This window comes from Rasamsonia byssochlamydoides, assembly GCF_041956645.1.
Source record: "Rasamsonia byssochlamydoides strain NRRL 3658 unplaced genomic scaffold VTN77scaffold_68, whole genome shotgun sequence".
Classification (NCBI taxonomy): Eukaryota; Fungi; Ascomycota; class Eurotiomycetes; order Eurotiales; family Trichocomaceae; genus Rasamsonia; species Rasamsonia byssochlamydoides.
Window position 1 is genome coordinate 148,713 of NW_027192451.1, and position 26,863 is coordinate 175,575.

The 26,863-nt window shown below is 49.8% G+C and overlaps 9 protein-coding genes across 9 annotated transcripts; 5 read left to right on the forward strand and 4 right to left on the reverse strand.

Moving 5' to 3' along the window:
• Positions 1-337: 337 nt before the first annotated feature.
• On the reverse strand, positions 338-1,586 carry VTN77DRAFT_8049 (uncharacterized protein; the record flags this gene model as incomplete). The annotated part of the gene is made up of 3 exons (XM_069424504.1): positions 338-491; positions 552-800; positions 856-1,586. 3 exons carry the CDS (start codon positions 1,584-1,586, stop codon positions 338-340), a joined length of 1,134 nt encoding a protein of 377 aa, XP_069274919.1.
• Positions 1,587-2,613: 1,027 nt separating this feature from the next.
• VTN77DRAFT_8050 (uncharacterized protein) lies at positions 2,614-2,957 on the forward strand (the record flags this gene model as incomplete). The annotated part of the gene is made up of 2 exons (XM_069424506.1): positions 2,614-2,862; positions 2,928-2,957. The coding sequence occupies 2 exons, from the start codon at positions 2,614-2,616 to the stop codon at positions 2,955-2,957; spliced, it is 279 nt and encodes a 92-aa protein (XP_069274920.1).
• An 867-nt stretch (positions 2,958-3,824) lies between these two features.
• On the forward strand, positions 3,825-5,291 carry VTN77DRAFT_8051 (uncharacterized protein; the record flags this gene model as incomplete). The annotated part of the gene is made up of 1 exon (XM_069424507.1): positions 3,825-5,291. The coding sequence occupies one exon, from the start codon at positions 3,825-3,827 to the stop codon at positions 5,289-5,291; it is 1,467 nt and encodes a 488-aa protein (XP_069274921.1).
• Positions 5,292-5,580: 289 nt separating this feature from the next.
• VTN77DRAFT_8052 (uncharacterized protein) lies at positions 5,581-7,521 on the reverse strand (the record flags this gene model as incomplete). The annotated part of the gene is made up of 4 exons (XM_069424508.1): positions 5,581-6,310; positions 6,364-6,584; positions 6,638-7,132; positions 7,183-7,521. 4 exons carry the CDS (start codon positions 7,519-7,521, stop codon positions 5,581-5,583), a joined length of 1,785 nt encoding a protein of 594 aa, XP_069274922.1.
• Positions 7,522-8,965: 1,444 nt separating this feature from the next.
• On the forward strand, positions 8,966-10,356 carry VTN77DRAFT_8053 (uncharacterized protein; the record flags this gene model as incomplete). Its single annotated transcript, XM_069424509.1, has 6 exons — positions 8,966-8,990; positions 9,047-9,171; positions 9,222-9,670; positions 9,730-9,841; positions 9,899-9,985; positions 10,039-10,356. The coding sequence occupies 6 exons, from the start codon at positions 8,966-8,968 to the stop codon at positions 10,354-10,356; spliced, it is 1,116 nt and encodes a 371-aa protein (XP_069274923.1).
• A 723-nt stretch (positions 10,357-11,079) lies between these two features.
• VTN77DRAFT_8054 (uncharacterized protein) lies at positions 11,080-12,940 on the forward strand (the record flags this gene model as incomplete). The annotated part of the gene is made up of 2 exons (XM_069424510.1): positions 11,080-11,986; positions 12,066-12,940. 2 exons carry the CDS (start codon positions 11,080-11,082, stop codon positions 12,938-12,940), a joined length of 1,782 nt encoding a protein of 593 aa, XP_069274924.1.
• A 2,275-nt stretch (positions 12,941-15,215) lies between these two features.
• On the reverse strand, positions 15,216-18,043 carry VTN77DRAFT_8055 (uncharacterized protein; the record flags this gene model as incomplete). Its single annotated transcript, XM_069424511.1, has 5 exons — positions 15,216-16,578; positions 16,641-17,416; positions 17,464-17,575; positions 17,641-17,894; positions 17,951-18,043. 5 exons carry the CDS (start codon positions 18,041-18,043, stop codon positions 15,216-15,218), a joined length of 2,598 nt encoding a protein of 865 aa, XP_069274925.1.
• Positions 18,044-21,626: 3,583 nt separating this feature from the next.
• On the reverse strand, positions 21,627-23,340 carry VTN77DRAFT_8056 (uncharacterized protein; the record flags this gene model as incomplete). The annotated part of the gene is made up of 4 exons (XM_069424512.1): positions 21,627-22,533; positions 22,587-22,783; positions 22,836-23,279; positions 23,338-23,340. 4 exons carry the CDS (start codon positions 23,338-23,340, stop codon positions 21,627-21,629), a joined length of 1,551 nt encoding a protein of 516 aa, XP_069274926.1.
• A 500-nt stretch (positions 23,341-23,840) lies between these two features.
• On the forward strand, positions 23,841-26,583 carry VTN77DRAFT_8057 (uncharacterized protein; the record flags this gene model as incomplete). Its single annotated transcript, XM_069424513.1, has 2 exons — positions 23,841-24,860; positions 24,910-26,583. The coding sequence occupies 2 exons, from the start codon at positions 23,841-23,843 to the stop codon at positions 26,581-26,583; spliced, it is 2,694 nt and encodes an 897-aa protein (XP_069274927.1).
• Between the last annotated feature and the right edge of the window lie 280 nt (positions 26,584-26,863).

Genomic DNA, 26,863 nt, shown 5'->3' on the forward strand with positions numbered 1-26,863 from the left:
AGTGGCGTCATCTCAATAGCTTGGTTTTAGCAACTTCTCGTACATTAAAGCCAGCAAACATCAAAAAAGTCGTACAGAGAAGAGACGTCATCACCTTGGTCCCGTCATAGCAGAAAGTTTGGCAAACGTCCTCCCAAAGGTAAATTATAATTCAGTAGCAACTATGACCAGGTTTAGATGCCTTATTCCAGAATTCTGATGTGAAAAGATTGTCAGACGGTGTCAGGAAGTCTGTCTTGAGTATACATACCGAATTGCCAATTGGCATATGATCAAATAGAATATTTATTAACAGAAAACCGTAAATTAGAAAATTCCGACAGCAGAAGGCCATCATTTACTCAGACTTGATATCTTTAGGAGCAGGGAGCTCAAGTTCAGTCCCAAAAACGCGGTCCCAGAAACGACTGGTCACTCCAAAGCCATTGTCAAAATCGGCAAAGTGGTGCTGAAGGTGGTACTTCTTCAGCTGCTTATAGTAATACGGCAGACTAATGCGAGCAATCAGTATGGATTGAGAGGATGAGTTGCCGATGGAGGCAGTTACTCACTTGCGATGATGGAGGAAGTAATGAGTCATGTCGTAGCAGATGTAGCCGAAGACGCCTCCACAGAACACCAGCACGGCCGCGTACCAATTGTAAAAGAACACGAGATGCGCAAGTTTGTAGAATGGAGTGGCAAGGATCAGGAACAGTGCTGGTGGCATGACCAGGCGATACCTGTCCATCGGCAGATAATGGTGGATGCCATGCAGCAGAAAATGCAGTGAAATCCCGACCCGATTGTCCGGAAGCCATCTAAGAAAGGCTGTTAGCGTTTTGGAAGCAACATAACAGGTCAGGGTCAACGTACTTGTCGATGTGGAAAAGGAATCTATGCAGGGCATATTCGACCAAAGTCCAGAAAAAAAGACCGAAAATCCAGTAAGCAGCCGCCGCGACAATGTTGTTTAAGCCTGCAGCCGCCATGATGGTAGCATACGTGACAGGCGGAAGCCAAATGATCGGTATCATGTACCACGGAGTCTTGCTCAGCGGCTCGAGAAAGTTTCCAAAGAGCGGGGCGGATTCTCCGCCTTTGTAATGGCGAGGACGGTGGACTTGCTGGAGGTAGAACTCCTTCGTGAAGCCGCCATACCAAAGCTGAGGGAACAGAGGCTTGCTTAGGTCCAGGAACTTGTGTGTGCGATAATCCGCAGCGAAGTCCGTCTCAACAGACAAATCCTCCTCGCTTGACATCCCAGTGCTGGCATACACTGGCCGGGACTCTCCAGTTTTTGCGGTTTCCGTCACTCCGCCGTTCGCGGTAGGTTTCGATCCCGCCTCTGATGTAACGAACCCAACATGGTAGTCTTCCAGGATCTCGTAGGCGGCCTCGGAATGTTCATGAGAGACGGCATCGCGCAGGATCTCCTTCACGTCGGCACCGGCATACTCGAGAATCAGGTCCGCACCTCCAGGATGATCGTTGAGAAATTCCGTGACATCATAAACCTTGGAACCTAAGGTCACATAACAAGACTTGGCGGAGTTGTGTGCCCGGACCTCGGCCTCAGTGAACGTTGATAGGGTTTTCGCAGGCATCGTCGGGGACGGATACGACTGCCGGCTTGACCGCGACGGTTGTCTCCTCCAGGATTGTCTGGAGAGTCAGGATGTAAATCTAAGCAACCAAGATCGAGTGAGGGGATAAGATATTGATAAAGAAGTCTGGATGGTCCGATGGGGATAAAACGCGATGCGGGAACGACGGAGCAAAAAGACCGCGGAAACGAGTGGCGTGAGCGTCTCTCCTGAGTGCTCCGTAACTTCTGGGAAGGTACCCGTCCACTTAGGTAAGCGGGAACAAGCTTATGACTAATTAGCTTCCCTGCAGAAAAATAAGTGGTCGATCGAACTCACCGCCCTCTCGACAACCGGCAAAATATGGCCATGCTCGAACCAATCCAATTCCCACATTTCCTTCACGTGATTGTGCTCATATCCATGGACGCTTATGCAGGTCAGATAAAAAGCCCCGGTCTCGGGACTCCCGAGCCCCGGCAGCATCCAGTTCACGCGAGAAAGGGGAATAAGGATTCATCTTAGATAATAGCTCCATTAAATGGGTAGATCAACATATGCAGAGACATGAAGCAAAGATGCGAGAAGTTGAAATAAGTCAAGGCTTGCAATGTCAATGTGTAAAACAATGATGAATCGCGATGAGACAACGATGTCCCATATGCCTGGTAGACCGCCAAAGTATTGAAATGGTGAAATCAGGGGCATATCATATGATGTCAACCCTGAAGCCCGTGCCCTAGACCCTAAACCCTACCAGGGTGAAGCAGATCCCAGGTGATGGCAGTAACGATCGCCAGCTCAGCTCTGTATTAATCGATTGCATTAGAGATTCTTTTTTTATACTTGTACGACTCCGTACTGTAGCGGAGGATCATTATCAGCAAGAATTAATTCTGTAAGCAATCTGAAGTTCGCCACCGTCAACCTATGTTGATCCCATTTTCGGTGCTCCAGCCTCCTGGAGCCTCCCTCGCGACTAGTCTGCAGCTCCGAGAGGTCACCCCCTATACCTGCCCAATAGAGAAAGGCCGAATATTAATGCTGGATGATGGATCTGTCTTGGCTCCATGACAGCACATCACTCCGTCCCTTCTGCGAAAAGAGTTTAAACTCGTCGCGGGCCGACTTCCGATTCGAATGGCATGCACGAACCACCGCCAGTTCAACGGCGTCCGTTGCACTCACGGACCATAAGTTTATTGAAACACCGAGCTTCAATTCACTCAATAATATTCCACCAGATATCGTCTCCTCCGTGTTGTGTGGGCGGGCACCTTTGGCTTTTCGCTGGATGGTAAGACATGCTTGACAACGACGATGTTGTTGTTGTTCCTTGACTGATCGCTTAACTGGGGACAGATTCTAGGCTCATTAGCTGGACTTGACTAACTGAGGCTACACGATGAGTTGCCAAAAGCTCCCGAATCGCTACTCCATACGTCCGTACCTGGGGGAGCGGAGCCACACCGAAGCCTGTTAGCCTGCGAGCCGGCAGCCCCGTTGCCCCGTTCCTGGGCCGCCCCGGTCATTCCCCTGCTCCAACCAACGTCTGACGTGTCGCGCTTCACTTTTTGACCTTGCCTGGATCGACAATTCAGCAAATTCGCATCCGCACAGTTGAAACCGAGCTGGATCTCTACAGCTCAGGGTCGCATTGCCGACTTGGGTATCTGCCACCTGTTTGGCGCCCCCACTGATGCGAGGATGGGTACAGAGTATTACTCCGTACTCCCTGATACTCCGGACGGAGTACGAAGGAATCAGAGATATGCAATTTTGGTCCGATTATCGTCTTATCGATTCAGTCCTGACTGGCATTGACGACGCAGCGAATTCGTGATGTGGGTGGCCACGAATCATGAAAGAAAAGAGAAAGACAAAAAAACAAGGTGCGACTAGTGATGCCCCGACTCCGTATGGAGCACACGCCAACGCCAAAAATGACAGGATACGCTAATGCATCAAGTCTTTTTAGTGATAAAGACAGTCACCGCCCCTTCATCGTTTGACTTAACGATATAAGAGTTCCTCCTCTCGGCGGAAATTGGCTAAATTTCCGCTTTCTGTGTGCATAGTCACACAATCTTAATCAATCGCTTGTTGTGGTTTGAACAGGAGTATTATCTCCTAAAACTTGGCTAGTCGTTCTGTCAAGGTCAAACAGGGAATGCCCCGTCATCAAAGACTGATCCAGCATTTCCAGACATCGTTTATTTCTTCCTCCAAGAACCTGCCATCTACTCAGGAGTCCTCATCATGCCGACCACACTGGCAGACATCCCATCCGTCCCGGTCAATCCGGTGATAGCTTATTTGCAGGAACTGCAGCACTCGAAGACAGGACTGCCTCATGGCCAGCTGGTGTGTGTCTCCGCATCCCCGACGATCACGACCACAGACGCTCTGCTCCAACTGGCAGCTTCCGTGGGCCCCCACGTTGCCATTTTTCAGGTTCACGCCGACATTATCGATGACTGGTCGTCGAAAACCGTGCGTGAGCTCACACTTCTCGCAAAGAAGTACAACTTTCTCCTGTGGGAAGGAGGGAGGCTATTGAATACCAGTCCAGCCGCCCTTGGAAGATCACCGGAAGAATCGAGGGAACGGAGGAGAGAAGAGGTGGACATCGTACGGAGGAGATACACCAAAGGCATTGTGAGCATCGCGACTTGGTCCGGTCTAGCAACATTGTGGGCCTCCGCTGTCAGCGCCCAACAACAAGATTCCGATATCCTGATCCCATCACTGAAGGGGGCGGCTCGAGAAACTGTGGCAAAAATTGCGCAGGTCATCCGGACGGAGATCACGGCGGAAGGGACCCCTAACGACGAGCAGGACGACCCGGATGGTGATGATGGTGACACTCTAAGCCATTTGCGTCCAGCGGAAAGCTACGCGGTTCACCCCGGTCTCGAGCCTCCTGTTCGCAGGGCATCGACTATCTCTCTCACGCGGTCAATCACTCAACACTCCGAACCCTGTCCAGCGGAAAGCTACGCGGTTCATCCTGGTCTCGAGCCACCTGTTCGCAGGGCATCGACTATCTCTCTCACGCGGTCAATCACTCAACACTCCGAACCCTCGTCACCCGCGTCTTTCAGGGACACGCAGCAAACGATGGAAAACATTGCCGCTGTCGAGGGAGCCTTGCAATACGCAGATTGGCCCAACGCTCTCTCTTCTTCACACCTCCTAGCCCGAGGCTTGGTGCTTTGCTTGCCTCCCGCCACCGACTTCCCTTTCGCGCCCGCTTACAGAGAAAGCTGCATCGCTGCCGCCCGTGCAAACCGTGATTTTGTGGTCGGTTTCGTTTGCCATGAGCAATGGACATTAGTCTCGCAGAGGTCAGACGTGCTCGGCGTCAACAAGACAACAAGCGGTGGAGACAAACGTGATGAGGATTCTCGCGCGGAGTCGTTCGTCATCTTCTCACCGCTTCTTGTTGATGCGGGTCTACACCAGGGAACAAGAGATGGAAATTGCCTATCAGCGGATGGGGACCGTGCTCGTTCTCCTTCAAATGCTATGGATACCATTACTGAATTACCAAGCCCAACGGAGCCCAACAGCCTCAGTACCCAAGCGAGTTTGCTGCATGCGACCATTGAACGAGCCATCGCATCCATCAAGGACGCTGGAGGAATAGTGCCGGGACGAGACGGCGAAGAAGCAGGGGCCGGTCATGGTCTGCTGCACATACCCATCGTCCCACTTGGGTTATGAAAAGTTTACGATATCTTAGGCTTCTCGTTTTGGGTCTGGTTTTTCCTTTTCGGAGGTCTCAATCTTATCGCAGAGCATAAAGAGGAAACCTGGAGGCTTAGACTATTTTATGACCTTGCATTAATCTTCAAGCATGGAGGGTGGAGAGAAGGATGAGGAAAAATGATATCTATCTACTTCTATTAATTAAAGAAATATAATATTTGAAAGGATTTAGTTCATGTAATGCCATACCAGTGTACAACTGTTTTAAGGTATCTATCGGATATGTTGTTACCGATCTCATCGGTCATTTGCTGCCATTCCCAGCAGCAGCAGGCTGCTTTATCTCTGCAGCTCCATACCAGCTGATTACTGCCAGTCCCAGGAACGCTGCAAGGATGCTGAACACCAGGGCGACGATACCCCGGGCCGTGAAGCCGGCGGGGAGCGGGTCCGGTGCATAATTTGCGTTCTGGAGATCGAACCAGTCGGTTGTGTTACCTCCGGCGTTTCCTTCGTACAGGTTTCCTCCCGCCTTGCAGGCAGCGATGTGGTCGGGCGGCAGACTCAGGATGCCCTGGCCACGCTTCTGGGCCTGCAGCTCGAGCGGGGCTTCGACCATGGTCACGACCAGGCCGCTGTCGATGTGCCATTCGATGTGGCAGTGGAAGAGCCACACGCCCGGATTGTCGGCGCGGAAACGGAGGACGGCGTTGCTCATGGGACGCACGAGGATCGTATCGCGACGCATGGGCACCCGGGGCAAGGGTACAGTAACGTTGGTCGGGTCGTAGAAGCCCGCGTTGTCGTCCGCCCGAACCACCACCTGGAAGTTGTGCGCGTGCAAGTGGAACGGATGCTTTCCCGTGTCATCGTTGTTGACAACCAGCTCGACGATCTCACCGTAGCGGAGCACGAAGGAATGGCTGTTGACGCCGTAGATGCTGGCGTTGGTGACGACGTCGGCCGGCGCGGAGAGAGCCGTGTAGAGCGTGGGCACCTTTTGCGTGACATAGGTGATTCCGTTGAAAAACGCACTGAGCCTGTGGGTAAGTAGGTACTCTTCCTTCTTTCAGTTGGGATTCCTCACTAATTCACTCCGTTTCCGAGATTCCCCATGTTGACTTGCAAAGTGATCGAATGGTCGACATTGTCGAAAATCTCCTGTCCATCACTCGGAACAAGGTTGAAGTCATCGAATGGACTGAACGCATCGACGTCTTTGGCCGGTGGCAAGCTCTTCGTGCTGTCGTAGACCAGGTAGCTCGTGACATTCGGGTTCAGTCCCGCGGGGACCTTATCAAACATCTCCTGCGCGCAGTTAATAGACTGTTCCGTTGACGACAAGAAGTAGTGTTGCTGACTTCATCCATGCTGCTCACGATGGGAAAGTTGGCAGAGGTGTCGTTCTTCATCGTCACCAGTACGCCATATCTCTGCGCGGCGCTGATATACAACATATCCGCTTCTGCCTCGTTTGTCCACACCCCGTCGACTTCGACGATCCGCATCGTATGGCCTTCAATCCAGAAATACTGGCCGGCAAAGGCACCCATGTTAATGAGACGGAAAAGATACGTCTTTCCCGGCTCCACTGCGATGGTAGCATTCTGGGTGTCGTTCATCAACGCCGATCTGGGTACAGGTTCCGCACCTCTCGGGTTGGTATAGCTCATGAATGACTTCAAGAGAAACGGCATCTGGTCATGATACCAGTCTGACACAGTCAGGACGCGCTCTTCGTCGTATTTTCCCGCATAGGGCGAATTGGGATCTTCGACGATAAGCGGTCCGCGCAGACCGTCCGGGTACTGGCCCATGGCGTGCGAGTGATACCAATACGTGCCCGGTTGATCAATCTTGGAGGAACGTCAGCGACAAACACAGGTATCCAGCCGCAAACACGTACAGTGAAATTGTAGGTGAAAGAGCTTCCCGGTGGGATGGGACATTGCGAAACCCCCGTGGGGCCATCCATTTCGGTGGTGCCATTCTGAAAGAGCCCATGGAAATGGAGAGAGGTGCTCTGGTTTCCTAGCTGATTGTGCACGTTGACAATGAGCCTGTCGCCTACGGAGGCTTTAATCAAGGGAATCGGCCATTGACCATTGATGCCAATGACAGGGCGAATGTACTGGCCGTCTGGATTGGCCAAAACCCACGTGATGTTGAAATCATACGTCTTTGTCTCTGCAACGACTGCAGAAGCCCAGAGTATTGAAACGAGAAAGGATAGGGAGAGAGCCATGTTGGAGGCTCAAATGAACCGCAATGGCTCGCAAAGGGGCGGGAATATAATAATGGGAAAGAACTCAGATGCCGCATATACAAAAAAGACAACCTGGATGGCACAAGCTTTTACCCAAGAAACCTCTGTCTTAGCGCCGGTCCTGTAGGACTCTAAGGTAGAGAGGAAACCGGGCAAAGCGACCCATGCGGAGAAGCGGGTTCCAGCGCTCTAGTAGCCGACAGAGATCATGAGAGCGTGCCCGATTCCCATGTCATCATACGACCCAGCGCTTCTTGCCAGATTGGGGAGAGCGGGAATTTTATAGGAGACGAACGTCGATCTAGTGGGAGATCAATGCGGTCGACTCTATATCAGATCGAATTCGGGACCCAATCATCATCCTCGGCACGGATTTATTGCCTGCCGCGCTACCCTACGAAGCCAAGAGGTCCAGGAAGGAGGATTGTTGGGAAAGGTCCCTGTCTCGCCGATAGTTCTCCGTCCTATGTGGAGCGACGTGGGAAGGACGAGAGGGATTATTACTATTACTAACCTTTCAAAAATGCATTAACCGAATCCAGGCAAAGGAAGGGAAACAATAAAACAAAAAAAAAAAGAGAGAGAGAAGGGCCAGAGCGTGGAGCAGAAAAAATTCCCACCAGCAGGAGTGGAACGTCTGCAGAGTGGCTCACGGACCGCGACACCTGCAAGTCGAAGCAACATGAATGGCTTCCGAAATTATCTGATCCGCCCTCGCGGCCGCAATGCTGGCCGCTGATTGATTGTCGGCCTGGGCTAGCCTCATCTGATAAACCTTCCTGCCTTCAGGCTCGGTCTCCGAGGTGTCTCGGACATCCAAGGCCAAGACGTTCCATGCCCATTTCATCTCGTTGAAAGTTTGCCCATGGAGCGGTCAGGCGATAACTGAGAAGATCCCCACGCTTGTGAGCACGCGGTTTCCGCTCGTGCCGCCCGAATCTGGCTCTGGCACATGTTCTCCGTCTTCCTCGGGCATAGGATGGACTATCTGATTGATTGATAAATCTGGTTCAATTCCCCGAGCACTCACGAGACGGCGGGGCTCTGTCTCGCCCAAGCACGCCCGACTTCGGCTACACGGAGGTTCCGGAGGAAGACTGGTTCTAAGCCATTATTCTGTGGGTGATTCCGGTGGAGATCCCGCTTGATCGATGATTTCCTCAGGAGTGCTGGGCTAATTATCGCTAGTATGGCAGCCGAGTCTTGGAAGTGACGGACGGATTGCCGGGTTATTTTATTTTAGTTCGCTCTGCGCGAACACTTTGCTGTCCAAGCCAGTCTTCTCGCTTAGTGTCTAAGATTTAATGAATGGCAGCAGTAATTGTCTAGACACCCGCCCCTTTCCTCGAACTGCACCTCAGTCCTAGACACAAAACTGTCTGTCGAGTCTGGACGAGCTGCTCAGCAGCCGTCATCAATCAAAATGGTCAATGTCTTTGCAGTACCTGGTAAGGACTATACGCCAATGGGCACCTCCGAGAAGTAATATACTAATGGCCGCCAGTCTTTTTCATCGTTTTCCGCGAGACATTGGAGACCTGCATTGTTGTATCGATTCTTCTGGCTTTCATCCAGCAACAAATAGGCCCAGATCGGGATATCGTAGTATATAAAAAACTACGAAAGCAGGTACGGCTATTGACATTTTTGTGGAAAACGACCCGTTGACTCTCATTTAGGTATGGCTTGCGACAGGATTAGGCCTGTTAATATGTATCATCACCGGTTGCGGCCTCATTGGTGCGTTTTATGGCCTCGGCATTGATGGCTGGGGCGCGGCGGAGGAGCTTTGGGAGGGCATTTTCAGCTTGATCGCCACCATTATCATCACCATCATGGGCGCTGCTATCCTGCGCGTCTCCAAGATGCAGGAAAAATGGCGGGTGAAGATCGCCAAGGCCCTCGAGGCGAAAGACCGCGCGTCTGTCGGGAAATTCAGCTTCCGGTTGAAGCGATGGGGCGAGAAATACGCCATGTTTTTGCTTCCGTTTATCACCGTGCTGAGAGAGGGCCTGGAGGCTGTCGTCTTTATTGGCGGGGTCAGCCTTGGAGTTCCAGCATCGTCCATTCCCGTTGCAACGATTTCGGGTCTGTTGGCCGGGTGTCTCGTGGGCTATCTGATCTATAAGTAAGTCGAGTCGACCACTTGACGCTCTCGAGTCCACCTTACTTACAATGAGATCCCAGAGGAGGAAATTTTGCTCCAATCCAGCTATTCTTAATCGTCTCCACCTGCGTCCTGTATCTTGTCGCGGCTGGTCTATTTACCAGATCTGTCGGTTACTTTGAAATGAATACGGTATGACATTTATTTTGCTGTGTGCATCCGTCAACCAGAAGCTGACGAACCAACCAGTGGAACCACATGACCGGCGGCGACGCTGCAGAAAACGGGGCCGGCCCTGGTTCTTACAACATCCGACAGAGCGTGTGGCATGTGAATGTTCGTATCCCTGCACCTTTCCTTACTGGCGCATCGACTAACCCACAGAACAGTGCTGCAGTCCCGAGCTCAACGGCGGCGGAGGATGGGGCATCTTCAACGCGATCTTAGGATGGACCAACTCCGCAACATACGGGACGGTGCTGTCCTACAATCTCTACTGGCTGGCAGTGATTGTGGGGTTCCTGTGCATGATGTACAACGAAAAGAAGGGCCACTGGCCGTTGATGAAGCCGAAGACGATCGCTTCTACCGAGCAGCAGCTTTCAGACGCAGAGACGGGAGGCGGAGGGGTCTTGAGCACGACAGAGAAGGCGACGGAAAGTACGGGCGCGACGCCTTCTACTGAGGTGCGGAGCGTCGAAGTATGAGTACAATCATATATATATATATGTGTGAGGTCTTGATGATTCAGCCGTTTATTGTATGTATTGTATGTGTGTACTGTACTGTACATAATTCTACGGGACGGGTGAAAAGAAAAGAAAGTATATAGCATAAATAGACGAAAAAAATAAACTATCTTAAAAGAACTGCCTCCTTTTTCCCTTCTGGTAGACGGTTGAAGATATCTTGTTGAGTGGTAAATCAGATAGATGCTATTAATAAGGCCCATCACGTGAACAGACCAACCAATCCAAGCCTTGCCTTGTCTTGCCTTGCCGAACTGGAACCCGCAGGATGCTCTGACAAATCGCATCAAACATGAAGATTGTCAAGATGAAGTGTGGCGTATAATAACATCCTAATTCAACCCTGGATAGTCCTACATATTTCCTACTACCTTTCTTACCATTTCTTTTTTTATACACATTTATTAGGCCTATTTCTTTTTGGTTTTACTTCCCGTCATGACGGTTTGCTCTAACGCAGTCGAGTCAGATGCCTCTGAGCCACCGCTTGCTTGAGACGAGCTTGAGCTGGGTTTTTAAAACGTCCTGCTGCTCGTCAAGGTCTGTTAGAGTAAGGAGCAAGCTGGATGGATAGACGTGTCTGTCCATTTTCGCGTCCACTGAAAAATCTCTCGGGGAGGATCGAGGCATCATCCTGTGGGTACATAGCGCTTTTCAAGAGTCTATGGCTTCGAGAGCATAATGGACTCTGAATACCCCCCGTTACCATCTCCAGCTCCAGCTCCAGCGGCGAATGGTCCTCCACGAGGTCCCTCGCTGGCAGGAGGGAAGGCTACAGCTGCTAAGAACGGCTATCGAGGGGACGGAGCCGCTCTGGATACCTCCAAACCTATATATAAAAAGGTTCTCTCCTCCGACGGGGACGTTGTCCTCGAGTACGTTGACAGGCATTCTCGAGCCCCTGCCCCTGCGCGGTATTGGTGGCAGGTTTCCAGCGCGAATCTGATGCGCAATAGCCCCTATTTCGCCGCGCTGCTGGATCCTAACAAGTTTGCTGAGGGGAGGCGATTTGAGGAAAGCAAATCCAGACTGACTCAGCAGTCGTCTTCTGCGGTCAGTTCTACTAGTAATGACAAAGTCGATTCTGCAGACGTATCCCCTCGTCTTCAAGACGACTTGCCTCTGGTGACTCTCCGCGTGAGCCGCCTGTCAGGGAAACATAGAATAGACGTTCTGGAAATATTTCTCAAAGTACTCTGTCTGAACTCGCCGGGTGATAATCAGAAGGAGACACAGCTAGACGAGGAGATCCGCCATCAGCCCGTATCGCTCATCGCCAGCCTGATCGATATAGCCGATCTCTTCAACTCGCCGCAAATCCTCCACGATACACTCAAGCGAGCGGGATATGTTGCCTCCGTGAAAGGCAGCAAAGTCAGTCTCACGACGTTCAGCCCGGCGCTGTTGAAGCTCGGCGAAGAGCGTATCCGACAGATCATTTATATAGCCATGTTCCTTGACGAGGGTGCCACGTTTCAGGTCCTCACCCACAGTCTGATATTGCTTGGGTCCGCGAACTGGGTCAATGGGGTCGGTCGTCCTGATCTTGATAGCCCGCGCTGGGCATATCTGCCGAATGGTATAGAAGGTACTGGGGATAAGCAAGTTCTCAGTGATCAAAAGAGAAAGTCCAGGAACCTTGCAGAGTTCCGCTAACGCTTGCACAGAGGAATTATACTACAGACGCCAATGCGTCCTGAACACCATCACCGATCTCCAAGCTCATTTCCTCCGTCTTTACGGCGCACTGGAAGACGACCCTGCTGAAGTTAGGACAACCCCGTCCCTTCCTCATGCAGGTGCTACCTCGACGACGACAACGGCTACGACGACAAAATCGCGCCCCATCCAGTGCCGCTGGGGCTTCAGCAACTCACGCGCCTGCGACTCATTCCATCTCGGCGAGATGACCCGCTTCTTTGCGCTGCGGACGAAGACCATCTTTCTAGGATCGACGCTGATCGATCCTGGTTTCGATGAAGAAGAAGACTTGATCAATAGTAATAATAACCATAACAATAATAACACTGAGGCCACTGCCACCGCAGACCATCAGCAGACGTCACCCCCAGGCGACATCCTATCCCTCACCGCCTCCCTACGACAAATCCCCGACTACCAAATCGACTCGAACCACGTCGGGTGCGGAATTCGGCGCCGACTGCTGCCGCTACTGGACTGCATTGACCGATTCACGGGCAGCAGCGGCCGCGGATTGCTGGGGTTGGTGCTGCGAGTGTGGAAGTCACCCAGCAGCACCAGCAACAGCAACACCAACGACAGCAATTCAAATTCAGATTTGAATTCGAATTCGAATTCTAAGTTATGGATGAATGCGAATTCATGGTCGAACTGGCTCCTCCGAAGGGCCGAGAGCGTCGATATCCGCGCTTCGAGGATCGTGGATATCCGATATGTGTCTGCACCTACTACTGTGCATAAAAGCCCCTCCACCATGTCATCGTCGTTCCCTGGGTCGCTGCCGCCAGAGGAAGAGACGAGGTTGTTTTTTACGGCGAGGAGGCGGAATTGGGAGAGTTGAATGAAAACAATAAAAAACATAAAAAAAGAAAATAGAAGAGATTTTTGTTTGGTTGGTTGTTGTTGTATATAGGATTTTGTGGATAGATCGATCGATTGATTATACATACATACATACATACATACATACATACACCTGGGCACGCTCTAATAACTACCTAAATAAGTAAGTCCTGCCATACGGGACGACCGGGGTGTTGAAAAAAAAAAACCAGTTGATCAACGGTTGTCATGGTTTTTTTTCAATCATTTCACCATCACAAAGGTATAAAACGTTATTTTTTTCTCTTCTTCTTTTTAGAAACGTTGCAATGTGAAGAAACGTTAAGAATTTAAACAAATAGCATTAAATTTCAGAAAAAATCGTTCATTTCAGGGAAAAAAAAGAGAGAGAGAGAGAGAAAATAACGTTAGTTTCATACAAGCAGTGCTTTTTTTTCCCCAAAATATTGTCTTTCTAGTATCTGCCCGCCACAACCTCAAAATTTAGATAGTTTAGATACGTTATATTATAGTAGTTGAATTAGATAGAAATAAAAAGCCTCAGTTTCCTTATAAAACAATAATCTCATAATGCGGCCCATAGATCATAAATGTAGTTTGTTCACTGAATGTTCTTTTATTTAATAACCATTATTTTTTCTCACTAAACACTGGATTTAATGAACATTAGTTCTCTAGGAACTGTTTAGGAAGGAGAGATTTTTTTCTATATATATACTTTTAATTTCATTTTTTAGGCTGGATTTCTCTTTTTCTCAGATAGTTTATATAAAAACAACAGTGGTAGTGTATCGTACCTAGTAGGTATGTCTCTTAAGAACACGGACAGTACGAACCATTAATATTGGGCACAGCTAATCAACCAACCAACTAATCTATCAATCTTGTTTCTCTGTTTTTTTTATTCCCATTTCGTCATTATTCCTCTAGATCCATTTTAAGTTGATAAGTAGGTAATTAACTTAGGTTTACGCTTAGGATCTAAGGTTATACAACTACCTTGCCACGAGAGGAGCGTCATTCACAGCGTATATTGACGTAGATAACACCGGACACTGGGCACTGGAGCTTAGCTTAGCTAGGTAATTACCTACAGCTATGACCTTAACTTTCGCTTTCGCTTTATCTTATCTTTTTTTTTTTTGAGGAAGAGAAGNAAAATTAGTAATGTACTGTACCTAAATTGCTGTTGTTAATGACGATAAATAATGACAATAATGACGTCCCGATTATATATTTATGCTCACTCCCTGCAGAACTGTAACGAAGACTTAACAAGACAGACAAAGCAAAATGAAAATAAAAACAGCAAACAAGAAACAACAACAATACACGTGCTTTTTATTATTGCTGTTATTGGTTTTATGCGCAATTCTCGGCGAACAAGACCTTGGGAGACACTAGATTCTTCTGAGTCCGGGAGGCAAGAAGGAGGCAAACAAAAGTGGTCTAGACGTTCTGTCTGCATTGTCCCTTGGTTTACCTGTGTACCCAATTCCAATGTTTCTTTTCCTCAATATGTTTGGGACTGGGCAGGACATGAGGCTTTCCCATGTTTGCAGGTATTCTGGGGTCTGGACTCCAACGACACAGTACCCACTGATTCAAGGGATTTGGAGGGGTATCCAGGTATGTAGGTAAGTAGTTTTATCGATGTTGATGCCCTAGAATCAATTCCGGTCGTCAAGAAAAGGTGAACAAACCAATCTAGAACATTGTGTTTGTTAGTAGTAGTCGTGAGTAAAAACAAGAGGAACCGAACCCCACAGTTGCACAGGAGTTAAAGAGGAGAAAGAGACATAATAGGAAAAGAGAATGGAAAAGCTGGCTCGTGTGAATAATATCCAATCCAATATTATTTCAGATATACCAATCACGGCCCCGAGGCCATTGCTGTTTATTGCTCGAGTTAAATATCATATAGTTCTAGATTTCTCTTCTTCTGTTCTTGGAAAAAGACCAAGCCCGACTGTTTTCCCTCAAGATTGACAGATAAAAAAAGGGGGAAGAAACAGAGACAGGTGAGTGTCTACACACAAAACACTTTCATGTATCGACAGGTCTGTTTGTACATTATGATAAATGTTCCGATAAGGCACAAGGAAAAACTTTTATCAACAAGAAGAACTTTTTTGTTTCGATATACAAAGGATGGATGGATAGAGAAGATTAACACGTATGAGTCCTTTACCTATAATGCACAGCAGACTGCGGATGCATCCATCGTATCTCTTAAAATCTTGATTAAGAGAGTCCACCAGACTGGAGATCTACTAGTAGACAGGAGAACTGTCCCACATATATCCCAGATCAAGATCGATGTTAGTCGACGTGGGGAAGAACGATCCAGTGATTTGGCCAGTTGCAGGATCATAAGGCAGGTAATCATCGTAATTGCTATTCCGCAGAGTCGACTGCTGCTTCTCGGGTTGGAGAAAATCCAGCGTGTCAGGCTGCTCCACGTACGGCATTGGCGTCGGGATTTGCTGATCCATCAGCGAGCAGGATACGCCGTCCAGAGCAGCCACGAAATTGACCGCCGGATCAATGGCCGGTTCCTCCCCTGGCAGATCACTGACGTCGATGCCCACCTGCGGTGCCAGCCGCCGCAGAAAGTCGTCACACAGCTTCCATGCTCGGTGCGCCGAGGAACTCGACTTCGACAGCTCGTGCAGCCATTCCACGGCCTTTTTGGCCGCTTGGGACACCTCGACGCCCTTTTCGGGGACGTGCTCGGCTCGGAACGACAGCTCCAACAGCAGGACCGTGGTGGCCTGCATGATGTAGTGCAGCGAACACCACCAGGGCGATATCTTGTTCAGCAAAACTGCATCCGGCGTTTCAGGCAGCAGCTTGATGATCTGACAAGCCGACTCCACACATTCGGCTCCCGTCTTGCTGCAGAAGTCATAGGTTCCGTCGGTCTGACAATGCTGCTCCAGACGGCAGAGGCAGGGTCGGGTAATCGCGATCTTCGTACTATAGTACGGAAACGCGAGGCCCGTTTTCTGAGTCACCGTGGATTGTGATGTCTGCCCGGAGGTGAAATCATACGCTTCCGGTAGATTCAGCACCCACGAATTAGTCTCCATGATGAGGCTTTGGATGGTGAATTCGAAGCTGGGCCAAGGTGATTGCACAGCCTCAGCGCTGTACAGTTTCATGTTGACTCGTTTGGCGATCGAAGTGAGCGTCGCCAGGTGAAAGAAATAGAGTGACATGCTTGGCGGGAGCGACTTCAGCCACTCACTAGCTCCAGTCTCTGAACCTTTCGACATGCTCACCTCCGTGGTCGGATCATCGGCCTGAGATGGGCTGGGTATGCTGGAGCAGGGGGGAGTCCAATCTTGGACCCATAAACCCTTCCGCGAGGGATTACTTAGGAGTTGGGCCACCTCTTCCCTTTGGAATTCACTCTCATCAAAGGGGATCGGGAGAGGTGTTGTGCAAGTACAGTCGACAATGCAAGAAGGTCGTCCAGTCATCACGCTGAGCAGGTGGTCCATAGTGTATAGTGACCACCAAACGCGATATCGTATTTCCTTGGACGTATCAGACGTGTAGATTCCGACGTTCCTCAGGTGAAGTCCAAGTGCCATGGCTCCACGCACTGCGCTTCCGGAGACCTTCCATGATCTGCGAATATACCGTCAGAAAAAGTTATAATTTGTAATACAATTAGTTATGAATCCACCTACCTGTTGATCTGGCCCGTTGCCAAAAGGTAAAAAGATGTTAAACCCTCGACCTGCAGCTGCTGCAGATCTGGATGATCGAAGAGTGGATCTTTCATGCTGAGTACTCTCGCCCGTGAGAAGTAAACAGTATGGTCATTTTCGTTGGCCTCCCACTCCGCATGAACCAGATGAGAGTATACAGCAGCAATGGCGAAGATCAAATTCAGAATCGCCAGCCACTTGTTCCCCGGTTTGACCGATGGTTGACTGAAGAACAACTGGTACTGGGAGACAAACGTTGACATCCCAATAATTGGAAATGAGGGATGCACCGACGTGAGGTAGACCCCGAATAGTCTATTAGCGACCTCACGCGGAGGGATTTCATGAGAGTCCACCTGTTCAGGGAGAGCCATGTCCATATTATCTGCATAATAATTCAGAGACGCTATTAGAGCCTCATTTTGACCATCTCTCCCCGGCGTAAGAGGAGGAGATGATTGTCCAGTCTCTGCAAATTCAGAGCGAGCATCTGATTTTCTGACAGATTCACCATTGACTTCCTTGCAAAGTCTCTGCAACCACGATATTTCGGAGCTTTTTCCGATGAAACCGGTGGCGCGTGCAGATTCGTCTCTATTGAAGTCTTCTTCCACTCGGTCGGTCTCACCGAGGGATCCCGTCGAGGGCGAGCGTGAAGTCCTTCGTTCTGCACTCTCGCCACAGAGCAGCTCTCGGCCTCGTGAAATTGCAGATGTTATATCAGACTGGCAGCCGAGACCACTCTGGCTTGCGTCCTGACATCGTCAGACGGGTCGGAGAGGTGGATTATGCCGGCACGTACCAGGGTCATTGCACTGCTCATCAACTGCTCATCCGAAACTCCAAAACGGAGACTGATCTTTCGAATGACTTCCTCGTAAGCCTGGACCTTGGCAGACAAAGTTGCAAGCTGCCTATAGTATCGTGTCAGCTGTCTCTCTCGTCCCCTCCGTGGCTCTGGAAAGAGGTACGCTGTTACCGTTTGGACTTCTCCCTCTTACCGTCAGTGTAGCAACAAATAATCCCTGCTTCCCGACAATTCCTACAACCGGACTTGTCACCGGTGCATTTTGTTTTCCGTTGGCGGCAAGATTCACAGGCTCGACGGACATGGCGGCGGTGAAATCGTCCGAGGGAACTGAACGCAGTCTCTGCCCCTTCAGGGAGCCTGGGAATTGCCATCTTCTTAGAGTTATTGGATTCTTGCTCCTTAGTGGGAGATTTTCTGTCGTCCTGCAGAAATTCCTTCAGCCGAGCTTCTGAAAGATTCAGGAAGGACGCAGGCCTACCGTTGTCGATAACGGACTGCATGTTTCCGTATCTTGATAAGACAGGCCATAGCATGGCTGCACTGACCATTTCTGGAAATTCATGCTATCCATTTGGGAAGGTTGGAATAAAGCGGTCTGTCAAAAGATACTAATTGAGGCCGTATATCTGTCAGAAGAATTAGCAAGAGCTGTTGAGAAATTGTTCGGTCATCCAACCTTGAGAGGCTGGTCACACTCTGATACCAAACCCGGTCAATTACCAACGGAGTTGAGTCCTAACAGGGAGTTGACAATTGGCCGCGTAATATCTTGTTAAAGTTATGAAGCCTTATTCGGGATGACAAAAAGATATTTGTTCAGAAGTTGGTTTCTGGTCAAGAAAACGGAAAGAAATTGACAAATGGAAAGTTCAAGCATCCAGGCTCAGGTCGGACGCATGTAAAAGAAAATGCGTCATATACAGTAAGAACCAGATGTAGGTTCATGAACATATATTATGGCATGAACTCCAAGTAGAGCGAGTTACTGCAGACAATATCGACTGCAAATGCCCGGAAAGCAAACGCGAGTGGGGAATATTAATGCTGGGAGAGCTTCTGTTAGGACAAGTCAAAAGTCATTGGCATCGTAAACTCACGATTAGAGCTCCAGGCTTGGGGCTAGACCAGGTAGAGGGAGTTCAAACCAGGTTGACTATCGGATTAGAGCTCCGGTTCTTTGATTGCGCTTAAGAGGCGACAAAAGTGGCAACGAAACCCTGCAGAGATCATTGTTCACATTGTTATTTTCCAAAGCTCGAGACCTTGCCTCTCTAACGAAGGTCTTCTCTATAGAGATTCAGTCGTTAGTTCTAGATGAATGGTCTTTTTTAGCGCGTAGAGTTTGAAACTAGCTGCGTGATGCACTGCCCGTTGTTGGGCCAATGGTGATGCGTGCTCTAGAGCCTCTTATCGAGATTATAGTCCTAGTCGGCTTTTAACGTCCCTTTGACAGCGTTCTGGGACGAGCTTTGACTTCTTCATTGGCGAGGGACCCAGATCAAGACACAAACCATCCCCCGCCAAGAAGACGTCACCGGCATTTTGAGCATGGTTCCGTCCTTCGAAGCTGGTTATGTGACTTTGGATGGACGAATGACAGAGGAAAGCGCCGGTAAACGAGTAGATTATCAGGTCTCCACAGGCGAGTCTTGAGACAGTTGACAGCCCTATGCACCGCCGTCCAAGAGAGGGCAACTGGCCGAAGAACTATCAATACAGGATGTGGCCTCATAGGCTCGTTGTGGGTGAAGTGAGTGATTGTGAGACAATGCTGATTATGATTGTTGTAGGCGTTTGCTTCCCCTCTTCATCACATTTTTGCTCTCTCCCTCTTTATCAATATCATTCACCTGGATTGCGCGTCAATAGGTCCCCGGCTGTCTTGAGTCCGACTGTACTAGCTATAGGTGTGTAGCTAATGTTAGCAATAATCTTGGGAAGTTGTTGATGACGCTTCGGGTGGCGGCGATAAACCCGAGGTCGACTCGACCAACAGTTCATGCGTCCCTCCATTTGGATCCACTTCTGTCAATTCTTTAGCTCTGGGGAGACCACAATGCGTAGTTTTGGCGCAGTTCTCGCGTGTGGCAGAGATGGTACTGGTAACTGGCCAGACCGCCATAGATTGCTGGAACTCCATGTGAGACCCCTGTTAATGCGACCATTCGATCTGTCAGCAAAGCAACATCCACTGGTGCATTGAGAGAGTCCAATCGGTGAGCTTTGAGCAAGGGTTGCCATGCCTCCCCGATCCGCGGTTATGTTCGGGGAGGAACGAAGGCTATAATCTTGACGTATTCTATTGCTCAAGATGGCGTTATCCGTACTGTAGGGAGGCATGTGCCGGAGACCCTCCGGTCCTACCTAGTCTAGGTATATTGAATAAGCTAACAGACTAGGGAAGGAACAAAAATTAAGGTCAGAGAGAGGATTGACAGTGCATCTTTAGTACTCACCCCACATCTTCTTTTTTTTTCTTTTCTGCCAGAGCTCCAGCATTACTTGAGGCCTTTTCAGTGGGCGCACACAATAGCATGCTCGAGACGACTGCTGGCAGCCAAGTTGAAATCACTGCGGGGTTCTCCAAGCAGAGAATGGGAGGTGTGACTTGTGTGACAACAAGCTGCTGCGGGGTTACAGTCACTCATCGGCGGATAAAGTCGCAGGCGGTGGTGGGTGGTGGGACATCCATCCCTATCTTGGTGCTAAATTTGCGTCAGTAAAGAGTGTGGAGGGCTCATGTCCGCGCTAATCGTGATGGAAGCGATTTCCAAAGAATAAGGAATCCAGAAATGCCTCAGGATGCTTCCTTTGGTGTCTACTGGCGTAGAAATGGCGGATTACTGTTGCCGACAGTCCCCACCACTATAACTCGACTCTCGTGGGGAAGTATTGATGGCGGATGCTCAACTGCAAGGGTCTCTACTTAGAGACTTGCCAGATGAGGTTGCGGATCCAGAGAGAATAAATATAGTAGTTAGTAGTATAAGTCGTACGAGTCCATCCATCCCCCCTGTAGTCCATCCACACCTTGAGACCCAATTAAGGAAAGAGCCAACCGACTAACGGCGAAGTCCGCTCCAAACAACTGAAACACTGTACCTACGATAGATGGATAATGACATGGTTATCTCTTTTAAAATGGGAACTTTATCACAAGGGGCCGCTAGTCTCAGTAGAGAAGAGACTAAGAGAAAAGTTACTCGTCAACGTGGTCAATGTCGACGTGACGGGGCATCTCCAGGCAAAGGGAAGGTCGCATTGATGGAATCAGGAAGCTGCTCAGTTCATCTATGATCATATGCCTCAACCGTGTGATCGAAGGGAGAATTAATAATGAACACATAGGATCTAGGTTAGGAATGTGTAGCAGAATGGAAGGGGAGACTAGATCCAGACAGAATCTGACTAAGGATATGATAGAACCGTGATCGAATCGCTATCTCGCATCCTACTCGACTGCATGCATATCTAGCCCCTGGTAGCGTCCCTACGTTACTTGCAGGCTAACTAATGCAATGCACTCCCTATATCGAGGTAATCACATGCATGCAGGGTCTATGCTGTTTAACGTGAGAACGATTGGATCAGTAAATGCCTGATGAAGAAATACACCATTTACGGAATAAATACCTATCTGACCCTGGAGGAAACAGACGATTGTTTAGAAAATTGCTGTATAGCTACAGAACTCCTATCAAATTTAGTTAATTGACTCCGTGATACGTCCTGGAAAGGGTGGCACGAAGCAGAGTATTCGCAACAGCCGATTAGTTTTATCCTGGATTTTTGTAGAGAACCCAACTGTTCAGTCGATATACACAAAAACAGCTTGCATACCAGTTTCCCTGAATACATCTATAACCTTTTTGCAATGAGGGTACGAATGGCTCTGTTGAAATCCAGAGTAGCCATTGTTCTGTTTTTGTTACATTTCTTGTCACAACTTACTCTCCATTGTTTGCTGAATCCGATCCTCAGGACTGGCCCATGTAACAAACGTCGAATTCACCCCAAGAGTAATATGTGGTATGGATCCAAGTCTTCGTAGAGGGCAAAGAGAATCTGAAAGAACAATCCGGTATGAAGATAAAAACAAACGAGCAATCCCAGCATCATTAATTGTCAAGCTATTCATAGTTTCCTCATCCCGTTCACTCAATCACGTATCCTTCGGCGACGCTCTTCACGTCTTTGGAGAAGCCAACGTCTTCGTTCATCTCCAGCAGAGAGACACTTGAGACATCAACCTCGACAAAAGGATTGGTCTTGGAGAAGCGGACACTCATGGGGAAGAACTCATTTTCGTCGCCGTCACCACCCACGGACTCGAACTCAAAACTGCCCGAGGCGTTGGTTGCATCGACAGTGCCGATGTTCCAGTCAAGGCTGTCGCCGGACACTTCGTACACTGCATCGAAGCTGGAGACGGTTGGCTCTGTGGTGCCATAAGGAATAGTGACAGTCACATCGCGCAGACTATCCGAGCCCGTGAACTCGTACTCGATCGTGACAGTAGTCGAATCCGAGCCCTTGTTGACCCACACAGTGAACGTGATTGGAAGGATATCTGCATTCTCAGAACCCGTGCTGGCAACGCGCCATCTCAGAACACCAATGGAGTTGTTGGCAGGGAAACGTTTGGAAGTGTCCTTGAGCTGGATAATATTTGAATTGGTGAAAAGAGCTTTATCCACATTGGGATGAGTCCGGAATTGTGCACCGTGCGTTGGGTTCGCAATCAAATCCAGTTTGATCTTCGTGAAAGAGGGGTCGGAGATGCGAAGCTGGAGGTCACCCTTGACTTCGAATGACTTCAAAGCACCCTCCCGGGTTAATCTGGCTGATATAGTCTCGGCAACCGTTACGTGAACAGCTTCTCGGTCCGCGGACACAGAAGGACGGGCGGATGGTATCTTGTCCGGAGTAGCGGCCTGTGGGGTGACAAGAGGGGTGGACTCTTCGGCTTCGGGACCTAAGTCGCCGCGGACTTTCTCATAGATATCAGTAGTCTTAGATTTCTTGCCAAGCTGCATTCCTTTTCCACGAGTCGGGAGTGGCCTGTCGTCGGTTAGCAAAAGACAGGAGCAAGTGGATTCCGGGCAAAAACGTACTTGGCGAAAGATTTCTTCTTTTCTGCTTCATACGTGTCGTAGGTTTCAGGCACCGATGGGCGGGAAGGAGGCGTGTATACAGGGTAGGAAGGCGTTCGGGGAGCGATGCCACGGCCGCTCCGGGCAGCCTCTTTGCGCTGAAGCTCCAGCTGTTTCGCCTTTCTCTTTCGTTCCTCGCTTGCCTCGAGTTCCTTGTTCTACGACAGTATTAGCCAACCCGCATTTGAAGCCGTCAGGAAATTCCAGTACCCTTTCGATGATCTCCTGGATCCTCTCCTCGTGACTCTCCATCTCCAAGAATGTCTTGATCTGGCCGAGAGACAAGTTCTCCCGGTACCCTAAGGTGACCAGCTCATCGAATGCACTGAGAAGTTCGAAGGCATTTCGCAAGATCTCTCGCTCATCCAGGCTCTTGCAGATGCTTGTAGTCACCTGGGCGAAAAGGTGTAGACTGTCGATGTCCTGAAGAATGTTCGATTGGCGGTTGGTGATGAGCACAATGTACAGCTCGTCCAACGGCTGGTAGACAAAGCGAACATTATCTTGCTCGACGGTCGTATGTTGCGTGCCTGAATCGGCGAGCTTAGGAAAGGAGGCAAGAAGGGCTTCAATCCGGGACCGGGCGATCTCTCTGAATTGTCGCGAGAGGACTGGCTTCCCGCCGCGGGTGCAAATTGAAGCCGCAAGGACGACCTGTGTGTGGCGCCATCAGAAGGCATGAAATGAAATCGGGGAATGGAATGGGACAAACCATGATTGCGCCAACACCGAGGTCAGAAGCCCTTAAAGGATAGTGGTCATCGGGGTGGACGTTGAAGGGGGACTCGGAGCAGCGTGGAGGCCAGGTAGACCATCCCGCTGTGTTGTTCTCTCCGTCTGCAATGGAGGTTCCGGGCTGCGGCCCGTGCACGGCGCTAGCCTCTCGCTTACTGCAAACAGAGGCTGCCCATCTTGACTCCTCCTGCTGCGTCCCTCGTCAATGAGTTATGGCTTCATCCAGCAGCTCCATGGTCCCGGAAATCCGAGAGAACCGGATTTTTATCTGACAGCGTGACAGAAAAACACTCGTCTTCCAGTCACCCACCGACTGCCTTGCCCCCCGCTCCTGTTAGGGAACTCTAACGCGTCCAACCTGAAATAGGCTGAGAGACCACAAGTGGGCTGCCGCATCTTTAACCATCCTTACGTTCTTATGATATCCGTGTTGAATTTATATATGTCATGAGCGCGGTTTCGCCGATCCTTTTTCCCGCCATGGAAGATCCCCTTGGTGACTCGATGGACATGGCATCCCCGTACCCGGGGCATGCAGATGACTTTGAAATTGACATTGATATCATGGAAGACCAGCCTTCTAACGCAGACAACGACTTCGACGTCAAAGACGCGTCACCGGAAGCCCTGGCTGCAGCTGCAGAACCGCCAAACGATGCCGATATGCACGACGTCGCCGAACCTTCTGCCACCGACGCGTTCCATCACAACACCGACAGCCATAACCAGAATGCTAGCACCTTCTATTCAAGCCATGTAACATATGAGTCGGAGATGGTAGATGAAGACTACGAAGAGGATATTGATGCCCCTATTCCTGATTCCGAGGCCATCGCAGTGGAAGCTGGGCAGACTGTGGAACAGAATCTAGAGGAACAACCAGTTCCATCAAGGGACGAGAACCAACACGTCGAGCCTGTTGTCAATGAACATGACCAACATGTAAACGCCGAGGAGCATGGACCAAACGCCGCAGACGAAGGAATAAACCAGCATGATACAGAGCGATTCCCTGAAGGTGTTCATGAGAACGAGCACGACCAATACGACGAAGCAACTAGCCATCGTGATGATACTAACAGCACAGTTCACATTGAGTCAAAGCAGGCCCCTGCCCTGAGCAATACGGAAGCTCATCCCCCCGACCAGCCTGATGGAGGTGAACCCGATGAGGTGGGTCCGGTGCATGACTTAGGGGAAGAACACGTTCAAAACCCTGAGACTGGGCATGAGCGCGAAGAGGAGGATCAACTCCCTGAAACAAAGCAGCATGAGCGCTATCTACACCCAGTCAAAGTACTGTATCAAGACAGCGAAATCTCTCTGTTCCCTCCTCGGGAAGGCGACACTTCGGAAACGTTCTTTCTCGAGGATGAAGGCTTAGCCTACGAAAATCTTGGCAGCCTCCTTGCTGCATGTCGTCAGGTTCTTGGCGAACATGTTAGCGACGATGAGGCGTTAGTAGTTGATATAGAGTCGTTAGGTCTCCAGCTAAGTGAGGTAAGTATTCTCATATGACATCATGCATTCTTTGGCTTACAAAATATAGGATAATCTACACGTTTCCAAGATGACTCTCTCTCAGATCGTTGATATATACCTGCATTTGTGCCATAATGATGGTGTCGATGAGCCAGAGCCTTTGTATCTTACTTTGAGCACGAGATCGACACTTCTGGCTGAGATCTCTAACTTGGCCATGGCCGCAGATGAGGGAAAGGGTATTTCCCTTATTCATTCGTGGGACGAATATGGAAATCAAGAAGAGGAAGAGCCCGGTGATGACACCGAAGCAGCAGATAATGGGGACTTTCAAGAGAAGCAAACCGGAGTGTCTGACGACCTCCCTGTGAATGCTATCTCTGAGCCTCCTGCCGAGCCCGAAGAAGGCCAAGATGATGTTGCGCCAGCTAACCAGGGACCTGGTGACCACATAGCCTCTGCAGACCAAGCTCTGGACAAGGATCTTTCTAAATCAGATAGCTCCCATGTCGAGCATGCAAATGATGCGGATACGAACCAAGAAGTGATTGAAAATGAAGTGTTGTCGCGTGAACAAGATCACGGCTCTGCTTCTGGTGCCCAGGTTAATGAGGATGATGGCCACGCCGAAAACTTCTACCATGCTTCTCAGGAAGAAGCCCAGGACAACCAACAATTAGAGCAGGTGCTGTCAAGCACTGATCTTCCTGCGGAAGGTCCTTATGATTCTGAAGAACAAACCGAGTCCACCGCTACACTAGCACATGCTTCTGTAACGCAATCTGACGAGCGACAAGAAGGCGAAGTGGTTGATCTGAGTTCTGGTCAGGATCACATTACTTCCGACCATTACGATTATGAGAATGAGCATGATTCAGGTGAGGTTGGCGGTAATGAAGATGAAGAAGATGATGAAGCAGAGGAAGACAATCTTGAAGAACAAAATATCGAGGAGGCAGAAGAAGATTATGATGGAGGAGAAGAAGAAGAGGGAGAAGTAGAGTATGAAGAATATGAAGAAGTGGAAGAGGAAGTGGAAGCGGAAGCTGAAGCTGAAGCTGAGCCCGAGGCCGAGCCCGAACCCGAACCCCGAGCAGAAGCAGAAGCCGAAGCCGAAGCAGCAACAGCAGCAAATCCCGACGAAGGTTTTACTCTTCATCAAGGGATTTCATCGGACTCGGGTGATCGTCAGGCTTCTGCAACATCATCTCACCATGAAGTCCCTTCAGGTTCTGGCCAAGGTCATTCTACAGACCACCAGTCGTGGAATGCGATACCAGGTCCGTATGATGACACAGAGGGTGGGAAGCAGATACCTATCGACCACGTCGATCAGTCCGGCCAGACCACACGGCAAACACCGGAATTGCCTGATGATCTTTTGGGCGTGGACGAGGATCTCTTCGCAAGCCCCGACAAAGGCGCAAAAAGTGCTGGTTCAACTCTTGCTGGACAAGCCGATAAAGACCTTGGCAATCCCGAAGAAGAGCAGGCCAATGCGCATGACAACACCCACTCCTTGCATCAATCTGGAGATGACTTTGAGGAGTTGGGATTTGAGGACGATGATTATTTTGAGCTGGATGACACGGGGCATCCTGGAGACGAAGATAGAGAACTCGGTGCCGAGAAATTGCATGTTCATGGAAGCGGTCCTGGGAAACGCTCTCGTGAAGCCGAAGATGAAGAGGATTTCGCCCAGATCCCAACTCCCGATGCTAAACGATCCCGTCCTTCGTGATGACGATGTCCTTGCGGTTCCTCTCTTGACCCTTGTTCCAATTATCCCAAGCATTCTTGGACTCTAACCAGGCCACGTCCACTTGACGCAAATTGCGTCAATCTGGTGCCAGACAGATCTAGGACCGCTTCAGTACGGTGTTCGAACAGCAATCGAAAGCATCCCAGATGAATGAACAAGCGCGAAATGGAAATCTACAAACCGTTTCCGTACAAGCTAGGTACGTCAACGCCCAGCATCCCCATTTTCTTTCCCTTTGACGATACGCCCTTCCCCCCCC